The sequence below is a fragment of the Ambystoma mexicanum genome, chromosome 1q (genome assembly GCF_040938575.1).
Source record: "Ambystoma mexicanum isolate Mex_15411 chromosome 1q, UKY_AmexF1_1, whole genome shotgun sequence".
NCBI lineage: Eukaryota > Metazoa > Chordata > Amphibia > Caudata > Ambystomatidae > Ambystoma > Ambystoma mexicanum.
The window spans coordinates 581951703-581973104 of record NC_090922.1 but is presented as its reverse complement, the minus strand read 5'-3'; the positions used below and the strand labels follow the sequence as shown (position 1 = coordinate 581973104).

General features: G+C 46.0%; 1 protein-coding gene across 1 annotated transcript in view; it reads left to right on the top strand.

Moving 5' to 3' along the window:
- Positions 1-213: 213 nt before the first annotated feature.
- The window catches only part of LOC138521732 (flavin-containing monooxygenase 5-like), a 452642-nt gene continuing 431453 nt past the window's right edge, over positions 214-21402 (top strand). Inside the window, exon 1 of the mRNA XM_069634778.1 lies at positions 214-377. Coding sequence (XP_069490879.1) covers positions 246-377 — 132 coding nt within the window. The 5' untranslated portion in view covers positions 214-245. The remainder of the gene's footprint in view (positions 378-21402) is intronic.

Here is a 21402-nt window from a genome sequence, read left to right as displayed (position 1 = left end):
TACATTGTGGCAGTATACAAGATGGCATTTTATGTATCAGAAAAGAAGAGCTGCTGAAAATCATGCTCTTTGGTGCAGCGGGAGAGCTCTTGGGGTAGTGTCTCTTTGAACTCTGTGAATATTTTGCGAGCACGGAACAACCACCCGTGTGTTTTCCTCCCAAATCCTTGAAGCATCTCCAACATTGTGACTATGTTCTGTTTTCAGGGCTCTTCTCGCCAACTCTACCCTGATACAAGCTGACGATGGCAAAGTGTGTAGCAGTGATTGGTGCAGGATGCAGTGGACTGACTGCCATCAAGTGCTGCCTGGACGAGGGGCTGGAGCCCACCTGCTTCGAGAGAACCGAAGACATCGGTGGACTCTGGAGATTCAAGGTCAGTCAGAAGTTGGTTCTTATTATGATTTCCTATGGGGGCAGAAGGACTCAAAGCTGTTAATCAGCTGAGACCCTTACTTTGAATTGAAAATCGGACTTGGGGAGCCATGACTTACTCATGTGTTGGAACTGCCACAAGAACATAGGCTACTCGAGAAAGGGAAGATTCTGTACCAATGGATGTCCTGACAAACATGCCACCCATGCTCACAGGTCATAAACATAGACCAGGACCGATAAACCCGGTCATGCCAATATATTCTACATAATCCCGACAACTACCCAGCCCCTACCTCTTCAGCATCAGGTATTCATGACTTTCCATAAGATGTGATTCACTGATAATTAGAAGACAATTAGAGAGCGAGTGCCGAAACTTTCACACCGCACACAAAGGAACTGTTTCATGGTGCTTCAAGAAGAACCCTGGTAGCCCCGGAAGGCTCCAAGAGGCGAGGGATATTGAAACACAAAGGTTTGATGCATGGTGCTCGATAGATGTTAAGGGTAGAGTGATCGCCTCCCTTATGGAACGCTTGCTAGCTGTGGATGCAGAAATTGTTGTAGAGATGGCCAAGAGGTAATGTTGATTTGACCGAAGACCACTAGCCAACATTCATCATGTGATTACACTGTGGTATTATTCACTGCGGATCTGGTTAATAGTGCTTATTAGCCCCCTACGAAACACAGCCGAGCAATCCGGTAGCGTAGCAGACAGGCTGAAACTACAAATGCAAGCCCGCGTTCAGCACTCCCTGCCTCTACTGTATCCCAGGGCACTCCCCCCTTCAGCATGCCCCAGCTAATACCCTCAGTCTCCGGCCCCCACTGCAGCCCCTGCCACCACGCCTTCTTACCTCTGGGTTCTGCTGCAATACCGCGGCACTCTCCTACTGACCAGGCCAACCGACCGCTGCCTGTCACCGAACACCCCACATCTTGGCAACGAAAGAGAGGCTCCATTCACAGCCTCACAGCCCCAGATTACATTTCCAACAGGTGCTATGCGCTGCCATGTTTTTTTTTAAACCTTTTGTTTGGTAACAATTACTATTAGCAGCTAAGGGCTTAGCACTCATGTGCTAATAGCAATCATATCTTCTACTGTGGAATCTGCTGGGTGGTAACTGCTCTGGGACCTCTTTAAAGATCCTCTCTGAATTCGGCCGTATTATCTCGAGCCTCAGCCACACATTCGGGGAGCTGCAGGCTGAAGAGCAATGAATACAAAAAGAGCGGGCTTTTGCAAAAGTCACTGTTCACAGAGTGTCCAGGGCACGCGCGGTTTTTAACTGTAGGTAAGCACGGAAGGCATCCCACATGGGCGGTTAGCTGAGGGCATCAGTGATAATAGATACGTCTCCCTGTTGTGATTGGCACAGCTCAGGTCCGCTAACCAGTGTTCCAACATGAGAGGTTCCAGTCGCTTCCAGCTGTTAAAATAGCTCCCTTAGGCGATTAAGAAAATAAATGTAGAAACTTATAGTTCACTTTTGGCATTTAATCATATCAACCAAGCAAGTACCACACGAGGTCCTGTGGCATTACCTCGTGCAGCATTAAAGACAGCTCAACGCAAACATTAGACCAAAAGTCCCTTAACGGGGGACATTGCCATAGCATGTGCATATAGCCATTGTTGGTTGTACCACACCTGGAGCAACTAGCATTCAGATCTTCGTACAATTGTGCAGCCTTAAAATTTGAATTGAAGGATAAATATTTGGTTAATATGCACGTGTAATGCCGCGTTTTGTCTTCCAATTCTACTCCCAGCATCTTGGGTCCCTTCTCTTAGCTTTCGGGGGAGGTAGCTCTACATTAACCTGAACTGTCGAGTATAAAGTCGATACAATTGGGTACAGGGTTCTTTTCAGGTAGCACAGGAATGTTCCCGCACTTTAAACCCTTCCCTGCCCTCTTGTCCTCCTCCTTGCCCCCTCAGTTTCTGCTCGACCCGCTGTCAGCGCTTTTCATGAGCTGCGCTCTGAGGGAGAAGCTACAACACTCCACAAGTAGAGGCTGCATTCTAAGTGGGTGTGATTGTGACGAATCAACTTCTGGGGCACCAGTGGTCCAGGGATGAATATCGGTTTCTAAACCATCAATCAGCCTCACACCTCTAGTACAGCAGAAGGGATCCGAACAGATTGGATACACAAGTAAAAGATAAACCTCCTTGTTCAATTTTGGTAACGTGCATGGAACAACAGGCTTATCTCTGCAAGGTCGTGGATCGTTGGTTAGGTGCAACACAGCGAACATACAATTATTACCCAATAATAAAAGGGACTGTCCAGTCAAGGTTGTATAAAAATATGTACCTTATTATTATTACAACAGGCAGTTCTAGCACACTACAAAATACAACCCACCCTGTAAAGGAACACAGAGGACAGACAGTTTCACAAAGAAAGGGATGCACTCTCGATACTGAGAGGCAGGTAGTTGGTAAAGCAATCAGTCTTAACTAGAGAAGGACCAGGGGTAAAGAGCCACAATATAACTGGTGCTTGAGATTTTCTTGATGCTTGACAGCGTCGGGTCGGTTCCAGGGTGCATTGCAGCTCCTGCGACAGAGTTCAAGATGGAAGACAGCTACGGGTATCAGGTAGCAGGCTGTTCGGCAAGAGAGGCTGGACGGACAGCTTTAGTGACTGCAGCCTGACAACAGCCACTGGTGCAGTCAGTCACGGTGCAAGGGCTCAATTGCCTCGCAAATGTCCTTAAAAGATGGACGCTAGTTGATGCTTTTGTGGCACTCCTCCTAGCTTCTTTGCAGGGCTCGTGGCGGAAGGTGGACAGCCTGAAGCTGAGGAGAGTGCTTGCAGGCAACAGCTTTGTCCTTTGTTCAGAGCCTCTCTGGCACTTCCCTCCTAGGAAGCTTGCTGGCAAAACCTAACAGGGCACGGTGTGTGCTGGCTGGGTACCAGTTCTGGAGCTGCTGGACGGGTCATCTGAGTCCGGTATCACCCTCTGTTCCCTGGGAGATATTTAGGGGAGAGATCTTGCTTCCATCTTGGAAATCCTGGCCTTCCTTCACTGGGGGAAGATGTAAGGCATACTGTACCTTCAGCCAGGGTCCAAATGAGTCCTTCTTACTTTTTCAGAGTCATTGGATGATCTAGTAAGTGAGGGGCGCCACCCTTTTTTAAAGCCAAATAGGCCCAGTGATTGGTGCAGGCAAAGCCTACCTTAATGAGCCAATCCTGGGTCCCTACCAACAATCTTCTGTTATGCGTAAGGTGAGGACCAGAGTGCTTTGCAACAGGAAATGTAAGGGGTGACAACATGTACTCCTCCGTCCCACCCTTTCTTCTGTCTGTTGTCGATCAAAGTATCTCTCTGGTTAACTGAGCCCTCTGTGGCTCTTGATCCAAGCACAACTCTCCCTTGAAGTTTGTGTTGAGAACAGACTTCTGTCTCCTTCAAATCACATACTTTGTCCCTTGGAAAGGGAGTTTGCCTACTGTAAACAGTTCTTCTAGACATGACACTCACTGCCCTTCGTACAGAGGGGTGGGAGCTAGCGTCAAGCTGACAAATTGCATATCAAAGAAGAGGTGTTAGTTTTCCTGGCCATTGTTAATTTCTGTGACCAGGCCTGCTTCAATTAACTCTCATTAGTATGTGCCACCACCACACAGAACTTAGACAATAGAACAAGGCAGATCCATGGAGCCTTTGCTATTTTAATTAGGCTACCCATGGCGGGAGGAAGGTGTCGCCTTCCCCCTTCTTGAGATGCTTTTGATGTACCTGTGGCTGTCACATTCCAGCTGAACATGGCAGGGGAAGACGGCACCTGTAGGCTGTGTCCTCCGGGAGTACACGTGACTATGCGTTTCATGTGGTGAGCAGGGAAAAGGTGTGTGGAAGGGCCGCACACATTTGCGGAGGTTGATCTCCCATCATTCATTTTCATTCAAAAAAATCAAAAAAGCCCAGGTGAGCGCGCACTCCACGTGCAGATGGTATAATTCCTTATAGTGATGGCCTCACCTGAGTCCCATAGTACGCCTAGCTCCACTTAATCTATGTAAGCCCACCCTTGCACAGTCCCCCGTGACTGTTCCATTTACTCCCACAACCTGGTCAGAATGTCACTGAAACCCCATTGTAAGAAGTTTGCTGCTTCCCGTCAAATCTGATATCTTATCTATTGTATGTTCTTTTGCGATCAAAAGCGCCTGTTCTTCCCCGCTCTATAAATAAAATAAATAATTGAATGTGCAATCCAAATATAGTTTTTGTAATACTTATTAGATAATACTTGTATATTTTGTTGTACTGTTTTGCTGAGTTTTGTAAAGCACAAAAAACATCAACAGGTAGTTCCAAGGCACATAAAGGCAGAAGATGCATGGGAAAGGACAGAGACAGTGGGAAATAGATAACAGTGGGAGGGCGGATAGTGCAGCATACAATAGTTCACATGTAGGTTTCCAAACAACATTCCTGTATATTAACATGGTTCATAAAAATTGAAAAGAGGCTGTGAGAAGGGCCGATATGAGCATGCAAAACTGGAAGTGCTTCAAGACAGCAGGGTTACAGAATCATGGTGGAAAGATGGGGTGTTCCTAAACCAAATGCTAAGTAGTCCTGGGGAACAACGGGCTGTCATTTTGACTCTGACTTTGGCGTGTGACTGGTGGGGGTATACTCTTCAATGATATAAAGGTGGTTTCTAGGAAGAGCCTGGTGGTTAACCAGTATTGGGGGACACTTTCTGAAACATTTAATCATTAGAGTTTTTAGTGTCTCTTGGACCTGTTATAACACTTTTCCAGTCGTGTTCTCTACAACAAACAGTGCTCTCACCAATCACCTGTGCAGACAGCCCAGGGAATGGCAACATGCTTGTTCGCCTTCACAAAGATGACTCCTGGGATCCAGGCAAGGTACCAGCAGTGCTTGCTGAACTTTGAAACAGGTGGGACATAGATGACCGAATACGAGTGAGAAAGCAAAGCAATCAAGAGCACACTTTCCCCCTCCAAACAAGGGATTTTGTGGGGATTACCTCAAGAAAGGTTTCAAAATGATGGGTCAAAATGATGCATTTGACGGAACAGTTTTAGTAAGAAACTAGATAAAAAGCTGTAGTATTTACTGGCAGTTCTCAAGAGGAAGCACATGTGATAGTCCAATGGACTGACTCACTAGATGTCTCTCATGTCGAATCCGCCCTTTTTCTTATCCAGCCACATGAAGGGATAGCTGCCCAAATGTATTGCCATATGCAGTGAGGGCGCCCACAGCAGAATAGTCCATCCTTTATTTTGCTGCAAGATTTGAGTAGGTGGTGCAAATGCTCTTATGGGTAAGGGTGTAGAAGCAGCAGGAGGGAGATAGGCAAAGATGGCAGGAGTCCCGCACTCCACAAGGGGACGTGGGATGAAGCTGACGTGGGTCTATGCCCCCTATGATGTGGGTGTGCAGCAGTGGTAGGGGGCACCCTCCGATTGGCAGGGATGTGCAGTAGTGGCAGGCGTAGTCAAGCCAAGAGGTACGCCAGTGCCCCCATTGACAGAGATAGCAGAGAATTGGCAGCACTGAAGCCAAAAAAGCGATGCGCATTTCACCGCCGAGGGGCTACACTTGCAAGGAGGTTGAGTTGGTTAACAGGGTCTCTCCAGCGAGATGGGTTTGGGCAGCAGCTATCTCACAGTGAGGTCCCCCCCACCAGAATTTGGTGAATACACATAGATCCATTCCATTACATCACATGCCTGGGCTGCCGCAAATCACTGATGTTCCAGTGTTAGGACAGAAGTCCATTTTGGTTCCTTTTGACACACTTTGTTAGTCCCCTTCTGTGTGTGCTGTACAACAAGAGTGCACTGTAATACGATACAAACGTATGAATTCAATTAGACGGATAGACTATTAAGGGTAGGCTTGGCAGAACATGGAGAGAGGCTGTAAAGAGATGGGCAGGCAGGGGATGCAAGCTAGGGAGGGCATGGAGGACCCTGTGTACTTCACAGTCTGCGTCCAGCTTTCTCCCCGTAACCTGTATCTCCTGCCTGCAACCCTCTGTACGCTCTCTCTGTATCCTCCCAAGGGCACCCTTAATAGTCCCCCTTCTAATCGTATCCATATTATTGTCTTATATATTTGGGAGATGGTATAAACAAGAACCGAAAGTGAGATTAGTTGCTATGGCTTTGAGCTAGAGTTAAGTGGTGCCAGCCAGGCCATGCTGAGTTCTGGAAGCTATTCCTTTCGTGCCCCAGTTCTATGGTGCCCTTTCAGGACCTGTCAGAGCACCTGGGTGGAGGCTGAGAACGCAGACTGCCTGGAAACCATCGTGGAATAGCTATGCTAGCCATCAGGGCACAAAAACATAAAAACAGCATGCAACACTGTGTTTCCAAAACCACACGTTCATTATTAATGTGTATCTCGATTAATTTTCTAACACTGTTTCCCATGTTAAAACATTTTTATAGATCAGACCCTATATGTCGTTTAACAATCAAATTTGTACACATCAAAAAGAAATCATAACCAACTTCATGGATGATCCTACACACGATGACTAGAATATTTATTTATTTATTTTATTTGTATATTTATATAGTGCTGCAACCCGCAGGCATCAGAGCGCTTACGATAAAACGAAGGACTTAGTGACAGGACAACAGAGATGAAGGTTAGAGTTTGAGGCCTACGCTAGGGATTTGGATTTTATTTGAAGAGCTGTGTCTTAAGTTTCTTCCGAAAGGCTAGGTAATTTGTTTCGGTTTTTAAGTTCAGGGGCAATTTGTTCCATTTGATGGTAGCCTTAATAGCAAAAGAAATACCTAAGCCATTTGTTCTTCTTGCGGAATGTACACATAGGTGTCCTTTGTTACTGGATCTCAGGTTACGGTTTGGCTCATACCAGGAGAATTGCTTCTTTAGATATTCAGGTGCCTTTCCGTAGAGACAGCGGTGGACTAGTGTTAAGGATTTGAATAGTATTCAGTCTTCTATGGCACTCCAATGGAGGTCCCTCCTCTAAACCTGAAATGTGTTCTCTTCTGGCTTTGCCTGTTATTGTTCTTATGGCATTGTTTTGAATTGTCTGACATTGTTTTATGTTCTTAGTGCTGTCTCCGAGTAGGAGGGCATTTCCGTAGTCGAGTCTAGAGAGGATGGTGGCCCTGGCAATTGTTGTACTATTTTGTTTGTTGAGCAGAGGTCTGATGTTTCTGAGTAGTTTTTGATGGTACTGACAATTTCTTTTGAGGTAGGCAACTTGGGCCTCTGCCACCAGTGATGCAGGTACGTAGATGCCCAACGTCTTTACTTTTTCGGAAACTTTGATTACCCTCTCTTTGATCTTAAATGAGGAGTAGGAGGTGTCAAGCTTTCTTCTGGCGCTGGTGGACCCAAAAATCATGAGCTCGGTCTTGGAGCCATTTATGCACATCCAATTTGCCTTCATCCATGTTTCTATGAAGTTGTATAGAGTAGATAGTTTTTCACTGTCTTGGCTATAGTTCCCGCTGAGCTCCAATATCAGTTGCGTGTCGTCGGCGAAGTTGGTGAAAAATACGCCTAGTTGTGTTAGCAATGTGCATAAACAGCGCAAGTATAGGTTGAAGAGCAGCGGGGAGAAGCTTGCCCCCTGTGGGTTGCTGCAGTCTACAGGCCTAGTTGAAGAGGCGTGTTCGCCCCCTATAAACTTGGAATGTCTTTCTTGGAGAAAGGAAGACACCCAATCAATAGCCTCGTGGGAGCAATTACCTGATAATTCCAGGGCCTCCCGGAACTTCCGATGAGCCAAAAAATCGAAAGCTGCCGAGAGGTCCAGGAGAATAAGTAAGCCCGACTTGCCTTTGTCCAGTATGGCCAGCATTTCAGTTTGGAGGTTCAACAGAGCGGATTGTGTACTGTGGGCTCCTCTGAAGCTTGACTGTTTTGAATGGAGAAGGTTGTTTCTATCCACATAGCTCTGCATTTGTTCAGTAGCTATCTTATCAAGAACTTTCAAAAGAAAGTTGCAGTTCGTAATTGGCCTAAGATTAGAAGGGTCCTGTTGGTTTAATTCTGTTTTTTTTGGGAGGGGTGTTACTGTAACTGTTTTCATGATAGCCGGTACACTGCGGTCTCTGAAGGAGGCATTAACCATCCTTCTGAGAAATGGGGTGAACACCTGCATGTTGCCGAATATTAATTTGGGAGGTATCACATTTTCAGGGCAGGATGTACAATTCATGTTAGTCAATGTTTTTTCCATGTCTTCCATGGATATTGGGGCGAATTGGAATTTTGGGTTAGATGGTTTTGCAAATTCCTCTTGTAAAGGGAGCCGGAAGGGGGGGTTGATATTCTTGCAGTTAGCTATGTTTTCTCGAGCTTTAGAGATTTTATTGAAGAAGGCCGTTTGGACTTTTCCACAGTCCTCGGCTGAAGGGTGGAATGGTGGGGAGAGGGATTTCGGTTTTTTGATTGATTTTAGTATTTGGAATAATTTCCCTGTGGAGTTTGCCGCTGTGACAATCTGCTCGTTATAGTGGTTCTTTTTAAGTTCTTTCAGTTTTGTCCTGTAGAGGATTTCAGTGTCCTTCCATCTCTTTTTGTTGGGGCTTTTAACCATGTTCTTTCTAATTTCCTTTTCTTTCTTTTGAGTGTTAAGGATTCTTCATTAAACCAATGTTGGTGGTTTATGTTTGCTCTAATTTGTTTCTCTTTTTTTGTTGCGTGGAGGTCGAGTATTTCTTGGAAGCATGTATTGTAAGTTTGCACAATTTTTTCACATGTGTCTTCATCTGATATGGTGTTCATTACGAGGTCTATTCCCTGTGATAGTATTAATGGTGTGATTTTTTTAAAATGTCTGCCTTGTACAGATTTGGGTATGTTATTTGGTTTATCGATTTTTGTTTTTAGGACAAGGTTACTTTCGATTTTGTGATGGTCTGACCAAATACATGGGTACGTTGTTGTTTCTGTCATATTGACGTTATAGGTAATAATCCAATCTAATTGGTTTCCTGAGGTAGATGTAGGTTCCTTGTTTATTACCTTGTAGGTGCAGTTTTGTATATCAGTCTCTAGGTTGATGGCTTCTTTGTCTAAGGTGTTACCTCGCCACCTATTGATGTCACCGAGGAGCACAGTGCCTGTGTTAGTGGTTTTAAGGTTGTTTAGTATTTGGGTCAGTTCTTCGTTAAACTCTGAGACCAACGAGGGTGGTCTATATACCACTATGATGTTTGTGCAACTCTTGTGAGTATGAGAGAATTTCAGATGCAGTATTTCGAATCCTGTGCATTCTATGGGGACAGGGAATAGTTTAAGGCTCTGTCTGGCTATAATAGCCACACCACCTCCTTTTCCAGATTCCCAGTTTTTAAAGTAGTGTATTCTGAGGGGACTGCTATCTCAATGCGAGGTCCCATTGGTTCGTGCAACCATGTCTGAGACATAGGATGGCCAGGTTTTCTTCAATGATGTAATTGTGAATTTCTTGGGTATGCATATTTAATGATCTTGTATTTAGCAATGCGATTTTCAATTGGGAAAAAGTATTGGGGTTTTCTAGACTGCTTTGTTTTGTTGTGTATAACAGGTGTATGAGGCCATACCGACATTTGGCTACACTTGAAATACAATTGTGGCACCTGAGAATGTAGTGCTGTATTTAGGGCATGGCTGCTATGCCTGGCAGCAAGGCTTTACTGGCATAATGTGGCAGTAAATTGTAATATGGGACGGTATTGGTTTGTGAAGGCAGCAACCCATGTCTGTGTTGCCCGATATCATGAACCTATAAAGGCAGATCAGTTTCAAATATGGTTGGTAGCTAAAATAGTGTGCAATCTACTTTAATAGCTATTTATTATTCAGCTTTATCACATTTACGGTGTGTTTTAAATCTGTGATTTCACTTCCCATGATGTCACCCATGTCAAAGGCTAATGAGACACTTAGGGCCCGATTAGTGGAATTTCTTGCACGGTTCAAAGTGACTTTACACTGGAATTCATGGAACTGTGCAAAGTAATTTTTGCAGTACAAAATGAACTTTGCACTGCCTTTGCACTGCAAAAATACACTTTGCACAGTTCCATGAATCAGGGTTTGTGTCAGGAGTGCAAAGTTACTTTTCAGTAGTGCAAAATCACTTTGAACCGTGCAAATAATTCCATGAATCGAGCCCTTTATGTGAGGATGTCTGGGTCAAAGGTGATGTGATGCCCCTTTTCGGTCATGTCACCAGGCATCTGAGGTCACTTCTGCTATCGCTGGCATTTTGGTGAATTGGTGTCCCTGGGATTCTTGGTTTTACATCTTCATCATTCCACCTTACAAAGACGGGTGCAGTCAGAAATTAAAAGGGGACCCAGAGATGTGGTAATTTCTGACAACTTTTTGCTTCTGCTGGACAATGTAAGTCCAGTGATGTACAGGTTAATACAGCTTGAACCCCACCCCCATCCCCAATCCCCGAAAGCTCAACCCACAGACATATAACCAATGTCAGAAGAAGATGCTTGCAGTGAAAAACATATTCTTAGCAATAGAGCCAGGAGATGGCTGATCAGAATTGAGTCAGGAAGGCAGCGCAAGGAGAAGGAACAAAGGTTGAGCTACTGGAAGGACATAGGGAAATAGTACACATGGGCCCATGCACCCAGCCTCCAGGGTAGGAGCAGAGGCACCCTGGGTTGTGTACAGTGTACATATGGAGCCATGAATCCAGGGGAGGAGCAGAGGTCGCACTGGTTTCTGTATCCAGGGGAGGAGCAGAGGCATCACTTGGTTGTGTACAGTGTAGTACACACGGGCCCAAGAATCCCAGGGGAGGAGCAGAGGCCGCACTGGGTCATGCATCCAGGAGAGGAGCAGAGGCCGCACTGGGTTGTGTATCCAGGGGAGGAGCAGAGGCAGCACTGGGTTGTGTACAGTATACATACGAGCCCATGCATCGAGGGGAGGAGCAGAGGTAGCACTGGGTTGTGTATCCAGGGCAGGAGCAGAGGCAGCACTGGGTTGTGTACAGTGTACACACAGGGCCATGCATCCAGGGGAGGAGCAGAGGCTGCACTAGGTTGTGTACAGTGTACACACAGGGCCATGCATCCAGGGGAGGAGCAGAAGCCGCACTGGATTGTGTATCCAGCGGAGGAGCAGAGGCAGCACTGGGTTGTGTACAGTGTACATACCGGCCATGCATCCAGGGTAGGAGCAGAGGCACCCTGGGTTGTGCACAGTGTACACACAGGGCCATGCATCCAGGGGAGGAGCAGAGGGCACACTGGTTTATGTATCCAGGGGAGGAGCAGACGTAGCACTGGGTTGTGTACAGTGTACATACTGGGCCATGCATGCAGGGGAGGAGCAGAGGCCGCACTGGATTGTGTATCCAGGGGAGGAGCAGAGGCAGCACTGGGTTGTGTACAGTGTACACACGGGGCCATGCATCCAGGGGATGAGCAGAGGCCGCACTGGGTTGTGTATCCAGGGGAGGAACAGAGGCAGCACTGGGTTGTGTACAGTGTACATACCGGCCATGCATCCAGGGTAGGAGCAGAGGCACCCTGGGTTGTGTACAGTGTACACACGGGGCCATGCATCCAGGGGAGGAGCAGAGGGCACACTGGTTTATGTATCCAGGGGAGGAGCAGACGTAGCACTGGGTTGTGTACAGTGTACATACTGGGCCATGCATCCAGAAGAGGAGTAGAGGCAGCACTGGGTTGTGTATCCAGGGGAGGAGCAGAGGCAGCAGTGGGTTGTGTACAGTGTACACACAGGGCCATGCATCCAGGGGAGGAGCAGAGGCCGCACTGGATTGTGTATCCAGGGGAGGAGCAGAGGCAGCACTGGGTTGTGTACAGTGTACACACGGGGCCATGCATCCAGGGGATGAGCAGAGGCCGCACTGGGTTGTGTATCCAGGGGAGGAACAGAGGCAGCACTGGGTTGTGTACAGTGTACATACCGGCCATGCATCCAGGGTAGGAGCAGAGGCACCCTGGGTTGTGTATCCAGGGGAGGAGCAGAGGCAGCACTGGGTTGTGTACAGTGTACACACGGGGCCATGCATCCAGGGGATGAGCAGAGGCCGCACTGGGTTGTGTATCCAGGGGAGGAACACAGGCAGCACTGGGTTGTGTACAGTGTAATACACAAGGGCCAATGCATCCTGGGGGGAGCAGAGGCCGCACTGCTTGTGTATCTAGGGGAGGAGCAGAGGCAGATGGAGACCAACCCAGGCCCATCACTTATTAGCTGACCCTCTGCAATGAAAGCAACCTATTAGGAAGGGGAGCAGATTAAGCCTATGGAGTGCTCCTTAGGTGCAATAATGTGTGCTGCATATACATTTTCTATGTAGGATAATTTTGTACGGGCATTGACCATCCTGTAACGCATGCAAAGGAAGCTTGCATTAGTGCTGTCCATGTAGCAGATATATTTTTCCATGGAATGCAAGCTTGCACTTGCCCTATATGTGATGTGTATACATATTTTGCATATGGCGGGAGCTTGCACCAGCCTTGCCTTGGCTGCATGTATATTATGTATGTAACGGAAGTCGCCACTAGCCCCACCCGTGATGTTAATACATTCTCTATATGAGGCAAACATGCTTTGTTCAAAGCTTGCACAGCACTTGGCCTGCCCATGTTCTGTTTATGTTCTTCATGTGCAGGAAGCCTGCACAGTTCCCGCCTAGACTGAACCTATATCGGCATGTTAGCGAAGGCTGTACTGGGCCTGCTCGTGCATCACATATTTTCTGTGTGTGAGGCAAGCTTTCACCAGCCCAGCTCATGCTATACATAGAATCTTGTTGTACAGCAACTTTGTATTAAATTTACCCGTGGGTGGTATGCATAGGATTGCAGTATGTCTGCCTGTGCTGCACATTTATGACGTAGGTGAGGGTCACTTGTACTCCCCTGTCCTTGCTGTAAATGGTCTATGTGTGAAGAAATCCTACATTGCCCTGTAATTGCAGTGCCTGCTCTGTCTGGAAAAGATGCTTGCACTGTGACGGCTAAACATTTGGATGTTGTGTGGACAGGGGAAGTTACTGTCTGTCTTGGCTAGCATTGTAATTGTTCTGTTTGTGAAGAACGATGGCGCCGCTAACGGAGGGACGCTATCCTCAAAGTCCCCCACACAGGTTACTTTTCCATGTTGATCCCGGGGGAGTAAAATATAGGACTACCCTTGCTGTGCTAACCATCGTTTTGTGATGACCACTCAAAGCCTAAGTGGGCTCATTTCTTAACATTGTTTAAATGTTTATTTTTGGGGCCCATAGATCACTGCTCATTATACACATGGACATTAATAGCTCACTATTGCTTTTTGAAATGCATTAATGAATTGCAATCTCTTGACAGTTTGTAGCTATTACATTCCGCTAATAGCCACTTCCTGTGATGTCACTGGGGTGGGTCAAATTACATCACTTCCTGTGATGTCCCGTGGGGGCACGGTCAAATTACATCACTCCCGGTGTTAATTGGGGCAGGGTCAAATTTCATCACTTCATGTGATGTCATCAGGGAGGTCAAGGGTCACGTGATGTCACTTCCACTACCCCAGACAATTTGGTGAAATGACGTCCCCGAAATTTTGTGCAAAAAACAGGAAGTATCAACAGGAGGAATGCACACAGTAGATAGAGGTGTAAGAGATAAACAATATCAAATACAGAAGCCCTCCTTTTCTAAGGAGGGGAAGGTTCTTGCTACATGTGTTCCTGTGTTCTACATACTTCCACCCAAGCACCGTTAGTGGAGCCTTCTTTTTACATATGCATTTTTGCTGGTCACTCCTTCTTGGTGCACAGCCCCACTATCTGCCATGCAAAGGACGGGATTAGTCTTAGATATGTGCTATGAAACCTATTTGAGAGTGGAAGAAATTCAATCCAGGAAGATCAAGATATCTAAACAAGAGAAAAAAGTGGCCATTGGCAAAAAACAATGAAGCAGTTGAAAAAGAAAGAACATGGGTGGCCAGCCAAGTAAGGGTTTAATCAAGTAGATATTGTCTGTGAAGAAGGCGAAAAGTGCTATGAATTAAAAAATCTAAATGGAAAAAACTCGGTTTTCAAGAGAAAAACAGTGGCACAGGCGACTAACATGCTGGATAATTGGCTACTGGGCCAGGAAGTGGCATATGGTGTCTGCAGAGAGCAAGAGCATCAGGCCGATCAAGAGAACACGTTGAAACTCAACAGTCTACACAAACGCTTGATCCAGAAGTGGTTCATCAACCCCCTGCTTTCGCTTGGTTACCAAAAGAGAGTTGAAGTAGCCAGTAGATTGCAAATGTAAAATCAAGCAGTCCTTGGAGGAAAGGTTACTAGGGGCAGGTTACAAACCGTCCATGGCCAACTTGCCCCAGCACCAGCAAATGCCTGCGATGTAAATTTGTCCCATGGAAAAACAATTAGCCTACGGGAGAAATACACCTTTTGCGACAGACCCTACATTAACCCCTCACAGCACTTATGGATATTACATCTGGTACCGGACTTGGGAAAAATGTCTATGGCCCTCATTACGACCCTGGCGGAAATCGCGGTGCTAAATGCACCGCGGAGCACGGCGGAAAGCTGCCGATAGCGCCATGGGGGTTGGCGGATTTTCCGCCCCATGCCGACCTTGGCGGGGCGGTAAATCCCCATTCCCCATTTTACCCTTCCCCATTCCCATTTTTGCCCCATAGGGTATAATGGGAGTGGGGAAGGCGTTAATTGCGCCACCGTAAAATACGGTGGCGTAATTAACAACAAGGTCCCGTAGCGCCATGGATTTCTCCGCCCGGAAAAACCAGGCGGAAAACGCTCCATGGCGCTACGGGAACTCGTAGTAGGGCGGACGGGTCCGCCGCGAATAACGCTGGCGTAAACCCACTCCGCCAGGGTCGTAATGAGGCCCTATGAGAGGTTTGCTCAAGGTGGAACTGTCGGAGCTGGGTATCAGTTGTAATTGGGTAGATGTGACATTTGTGTCCCCAGTTGTTGTGAACCGAATTTGTTCATCAGTGAATCAACTCCAAAAATTAGGATTTGAAACACAACAGGAATTGAACACATATGCTGCACAAATGTCATCCGAACATACATATTATCAGAGAGGATATGACTATCAACAGCAAGGGCATGTCCAACAGTACACTGCTCCCGAAATAACTCAAACTCTTGACAATAACCCACAGGATAGAGAAATGGAATGGATCGCAAAACCAAATCAGGGGGTGGCAAAATTGGACATTTCAGAAGAAGGAATTCCCCAAAATATTATCATGGAATACCAGGGGGTACCACTCTTTCATTTCTAAAAAAGAAGGAAAGAAACTATTGAACTCCTGAGTCCTGTTCCTGTTGCAAGAGACTTGGATAACTGGAGAATTGGCTATCGACAGGTACACCATATTAACCGGAGAGGGAAGTAAAGGCAAGGCGGGGTGCCCTTATAGGGGCCTATGTATTGGAGCTAGAAGTCACCTGAACATGAGCAGTTACCCTCTGGACAAGTCAAAAAGGAAGTTACTATGTGCTCTGATTTCAGATGTCCCAAATTGATACAAAAAACGTGACAATTTCAATGTCAATGTATGATCCACCAGACGGCTCGTGCAGTGTGTGTCACTGAAAGACAGTCTCTGAGAAATATTAGCAACATGGCAGGACAAAGCCTCTGGAGGTGAAATTATGTAGCTGGAGACTTCAATGCCCACTGTGTTTTCATTGGAGAACATAAATCAGAAGAAAACGTTTGTGAACTGGGCAAAGGAAATGGGGAACACTATAGTTTACACTGAAACAAACTCCTGAAAAAAGGAAGAATGTGGTCAAGTTTTCTCTTGGACTTTGATTTCCTCCCATTAACACCAACAGACTGCCCATCCCTATTAAAGCTAAGGATCTGGTGGGGTAGGGACAGTTCCACATGCTTCGACGCTATCTTCACCTCGTACCACATACAAGAGTGCATTTGGTCATATAAGGTCAGTTTTAATGACCTGAGTAACTATGCATCATTGGAAGCCATCTTGTTCTCACAACCAAGGGTACTTTAAGGCACTTCAGCGTTGGTTGTCAGCAACCTACAGGATAACAGACTAAGATGGTCAGTGGCTGACATAAGTGGTATAAATCAAGTTCTGTCAGGGTATGCCATGCAAGTGGGCCAAAAAAGTCATGTTGCCACACTAAGTATCTATATGGAAGTGAGAAGCATTAATGCTTCCTCAAATCAAGAGGGACCCACGCAAAAAACAATGTGTAAACATCAGAGGCCGTTCGACATAGCCATACACAAAGCCAAACAACCACACTGTAATTGTATCCGCGCTATCAAACTCTCCAACTCAATCTCGCCGACCCTACTATTCCGGCTAACTATCGCCAGATCTCCATCACTCCTTTCCTAGGTAAACTCCTGGAGAAGTTGGCTATCTCTCAGCTTACCCTCCACACTGAATCTGTTGGTTGTCTCGACGACCATTAGTCTGGCTTTAGAGCATACAGAGACACGGAAACTCCTCTTCTGAACACCCTTGAAGACCTGCTCTCAAACCTTGACTCGAACTCTCCCTCTGTCCTCCTTCTGCTCGACCTCTCCTCTGCTGTCAATACGGTAAACAACAACATCTTGATCTCCCGTCTCCGTGAGACTTTGGGCATCACTGATCAGGCCCTTGCATGGCTAGCCTCTTTTCTCTATGACCGTCCTTCCCAAGTAGAACTCAGTTCCTTTCTCTCCGCTATCACCTTCTCTACTTGTGGTGTCCCCCAGGGATCTAATCTATGCCCCTGGTTTTTCAATGTCTACATGGCCCCTTTGGATCACATTATCTCGGCCTTCACCTCGAATTTTCAGTGTTGTGCGGATGACACACACCTCTCCTTCAGGTTACCCTTTGCCTCTTCCTCCTCCTCGCTCATCCCGGACTGTCTGGCTGCAATTAATTCCTGGAGTGCTGCTAATGATCTCTGCCTTAATGCCAGTAAGACAGAGATCGAAGTAATTGGGACCGCTGCTCTTGTTTTCCCGCTTTCACTCTGGCTGACCACTCTTGGTCCTGCACCCTCACCCACTAGTGAGGCAAAACATCTGGGGGTCATCTTTGACTCTACTCTCTCCTTCTCTTCTCACATCTCAGACATGTCCAGAAAGTCCCACTACCAGCTGCACCTCCTCAGAGGTATTCTACCTTGACTACTTGACTACTGTAACAGTCTCTTTCTCAATCTTCCTACTTCTACTCTCCGACCTCTTCAACTTATCCAGAACAGAACCGCAAGATTTTTCTTGGCCTCAAGCTGAGGGACCGCATTTCTCCGATGCTGAAATCCCTTCACTGGCTCCCAGTGGCTGCAAGGCTCAAGTTCAAATCCCTCTGCATAGTCAACAACGCTTTCTGGGGCCGGGGCACATACTATCTACAACGCTCTCTTCCTAAATACTCTCCCTCCAGAGCCCTCTGCTCGGCCTCCTCCAACTCACTGTGGGTGAGCCGTTTTGCCAAACTGAGATTTGGGGGAAGATCCTTATCCTCTGCAGGTGCCTCCCTCTTGAACAGCATACCTACCGCTCTCAGTCTTGAGCCAGACCTCCTTAAGTTCCGGAAACTCCTCAAGATATTCTGCTTCTCCTCCTCGTTCTCGCTCCCTCTCCCTTGCTAACCCCCTCTCTTCTCTCCTGCTTCCATCCCTTGTTCTCTTCCCAATCTGCTCGGTTAGCTGTCTGGTCACCTGGTGCACCTCCAGAGCCTCACAGGTCCAAGGCTCCCCCGTCAGTGCTGCACTTGCCTCCGGAACTCCGCACTCTGCCTGTCATTACTGCACTCGGAATACGTTCCATGAGAGTGGCACCCATTCTGCACTTAACCATGGCCCCTGCTGGACTGGGCACACTTGTCCCCCTCACCCTCCCTCACACTTCTGTTTGCGCACTTGCACAACCTTGAATGTACTTGGCTTAGCAAGTTTGTCCTTGCCTCCTCTAACCCCACCTAGTTGGTTATTCCTGCATGCATAGGCGCACTGAAGACCAACCCTTTTGTCATTTATGTTCCTCTCCTGCTCCCCCACTGCCTTTTTTCCCTCACGTTTTGTTGCGCACTACTACTAGTTCAAATTCCCTGGCCTAGTATGCTAGTTATTGTTGTTATATCATTTGGAATCCTCATGGCCTAAGAATGACGATGTTTATGCCCTTGATCCCTTCCCTCCTTGAAGCGCTTTGAAGTACTTCACTTGTGTTTAAGAGCTTTACAAATAAACAATTACATTATGTTACAAATGAGAAACATTCTGATAAGAAAACGAGAAATAAACAAATGCAAAGGCAATTACAAACAGTGGCTAAGAGCACACATGATTAGTAAGAATTCAACTAATTGGAAAATGATCTATCGTTTGATAAGAAAACATGATGCAAAAATGATTTGGCATTTATATAGATCACAAATTCAGGCCCAAGTATCAAATTAGTTCCATAGCGGAACAACGATGGTGCGCATACATACAAGATCTATATTGGAATGCATCACATGATAATGAAAAACAGCAGAAAGAGGAGGATATTATATCGGGAAATACATCCTTCTATAATTACGGGCTTGAATTCATCCAGGGCCTCTGGGCCTGATAATATTCCAAATATAGTGATGAACCATAGTCCTGATGTATGGGTAAAGATACTATACAGGGCGTTCAGGCAGATTGTGGAGAGTGGGAAAATACCTGGTAGCTGGCGCTGCTCCATCCTGATACCAGTGCATAAGAAAGGCCTATATTCTGAACCTAGCAGTTTTAGATTACTAGCAAGGCTAGCTGTTAGCAGCAAAATCTGTCCTAAAATACTATTAACCCAGCTGAAAAAATGGGTCGCTGATAAGAAGATCTTAAGTCCCTAACAAACAGGGTTTAGAACTGGGTACGGAACAATTGATAGTATATGGGCACTACAATTGCTGGTGGCAGAAGCAAACCGTAGAGGAAACAGCTGCCTATAATCTCTGTTTTGTGGATTTTTCCTACGCCTTCGACATTGTAAATCGAGGGAGGCTGCGGGAAAGATTTAGAAAATGGGGCATCGACCTGGATTTCTTATCATTCATCCAGGCCCTATACAAAGATGCCAAAGTGGTAGTTAAAACATCACAGGATGGAGCATTAGCTGGTTCTAACAGGACTAAAGTGGGATTGAAAGAAGGTTGTGCCCTTGCGCCCACTCTCTACAATCTGTACACGTGAGATATAAGCAAAGAGTAGGAAAATTGTTTAAATTGTCCTCGAAACTTGTCTGACAAAAGTACAGGTTGACTATGTAATGCGAGGAAACAGTTTTACTAGGTCTTACTCCAGTGGGCCTTCAAAGATCAATAAGTTGACTTCAGGAATATGTGCGAAAGAATGGGTTTATGGTAAATCAGAAGAAAATAAAGGAAATGACGTAGCGGACAGGAAACCCTGCAGTCTTCCCTTTGCCTGGCATATAGATAAAGTTAAATTGGAGCTTCTTGATTCATATCGCTAGGCGGTCCAATCTATACTAACCCCACAGTATCCCTGCATAAAGAAATGATGTACACTAAATTACTTGGTCGTTGGCAGGAGATCAGAAATTCTATAAAACTAAAGTGTGGAGGCTCTGTGGAGGCCTTCATAGAGATATTTACAAAAGCACAGTACTGTGCATATTATATGCCCTCGAAACCGTGACATAGAAGAATATAAGATGGCTTAAAATACTGGAGGGGAAAGTACTTTGGTTCATATTGGACTTGCCTACATCAGTTCTAGTGGAGGCAATCCAACTAGAATTGGGCCTAACTTCATTGCACACGGTTTGCCGTTTTTCTAAATTTCAAATGGGAAAGAAAAAAATACAAGTCCCAGAATCCAAAGGGGGAAAAAGAGGAGCTTGAGATATGTGTTTTCTATGCCCTTGTATTTTTATAGTGTGCTTCCCTCTACACCCCAAAGCCCTTAAGTGATCTGAATGCTAGGGCCGCCAAGGGGTATGACTGCACAGCCTAGTCCTGGCCATCCAACGCATACAGCTCCGCTCTTTCCCCCAAGGCAGGCATGCCGGCAGCTCCCCATGGTCCTAGGAGTGCCCAGCCAAAGGTAGATGATGAGCCACACCTGACATTCATGTGTCGGCTTTGAAAATGTGCTCTGCGGGGGTTGGAGGGGGGTGTCATACAAGGCCACGCCTGCAGTAAGCTGTACATTAAGCTTATGCATGGGCGTGTGCATGGGGACACCTTGATATCTATTATGTCGGATCACATGAATCATTTGGAAGGAGGCAGCAGAGAAAGGGGAAAACATACATCTTCTGGAGAACTTAAAAGGGTTGCCTCCAAGCATGTATAGGATCTGGGCATTGATACCACAGAAATAAATGCACTTGGCAATTTTGAAAAAAATACTTTAAAAGAAATCATCGGACTGAGGTAGAATTAATAACATTGATGCCTTGACCAACAAGAGATGCTACATGGAATACTCCACCCAGTGCCATATGCTTGGAGCCCCTCAAACCTATTTAACAAAACGTTACTGCCCCAAGCTCTGGCGTTTCATTACGTAGCAGGCATTGGAATTAGAAAAATGCAAATGTCGCCTTTGTAATTCAGAGGTGGAGACATCAAGACATATTTTGACGAGTTGTCCAAAGCTAATGGAGAATTATAGGCGCGGGTACGGTGTTTTTTGTACAACTGGATGTGTCCTGAAAAATGACCAACTATGGTCCGCAATATATGCTGCAGAGTCAATAGTCATCGCGGTAGCAGCATATACCTGGCTAATAGTTCTAAAACATTTGGCAGGAATGGGATAATATGGACACAATAGAATTGGAAAAACTTGAAATACTGCTATTGGTGGGCGTTTTCTTGATGTAGTTGCCGAGTACTTTTTGTTCTAAATGGGATTTCAAAATTATATTTATGTGATCCTTTTTAATTGTGATTTCAAGTTTTTAAGTATGTTTTCTTTCTTCTCTTTTTCTGTATTGTTGTTTTATGAG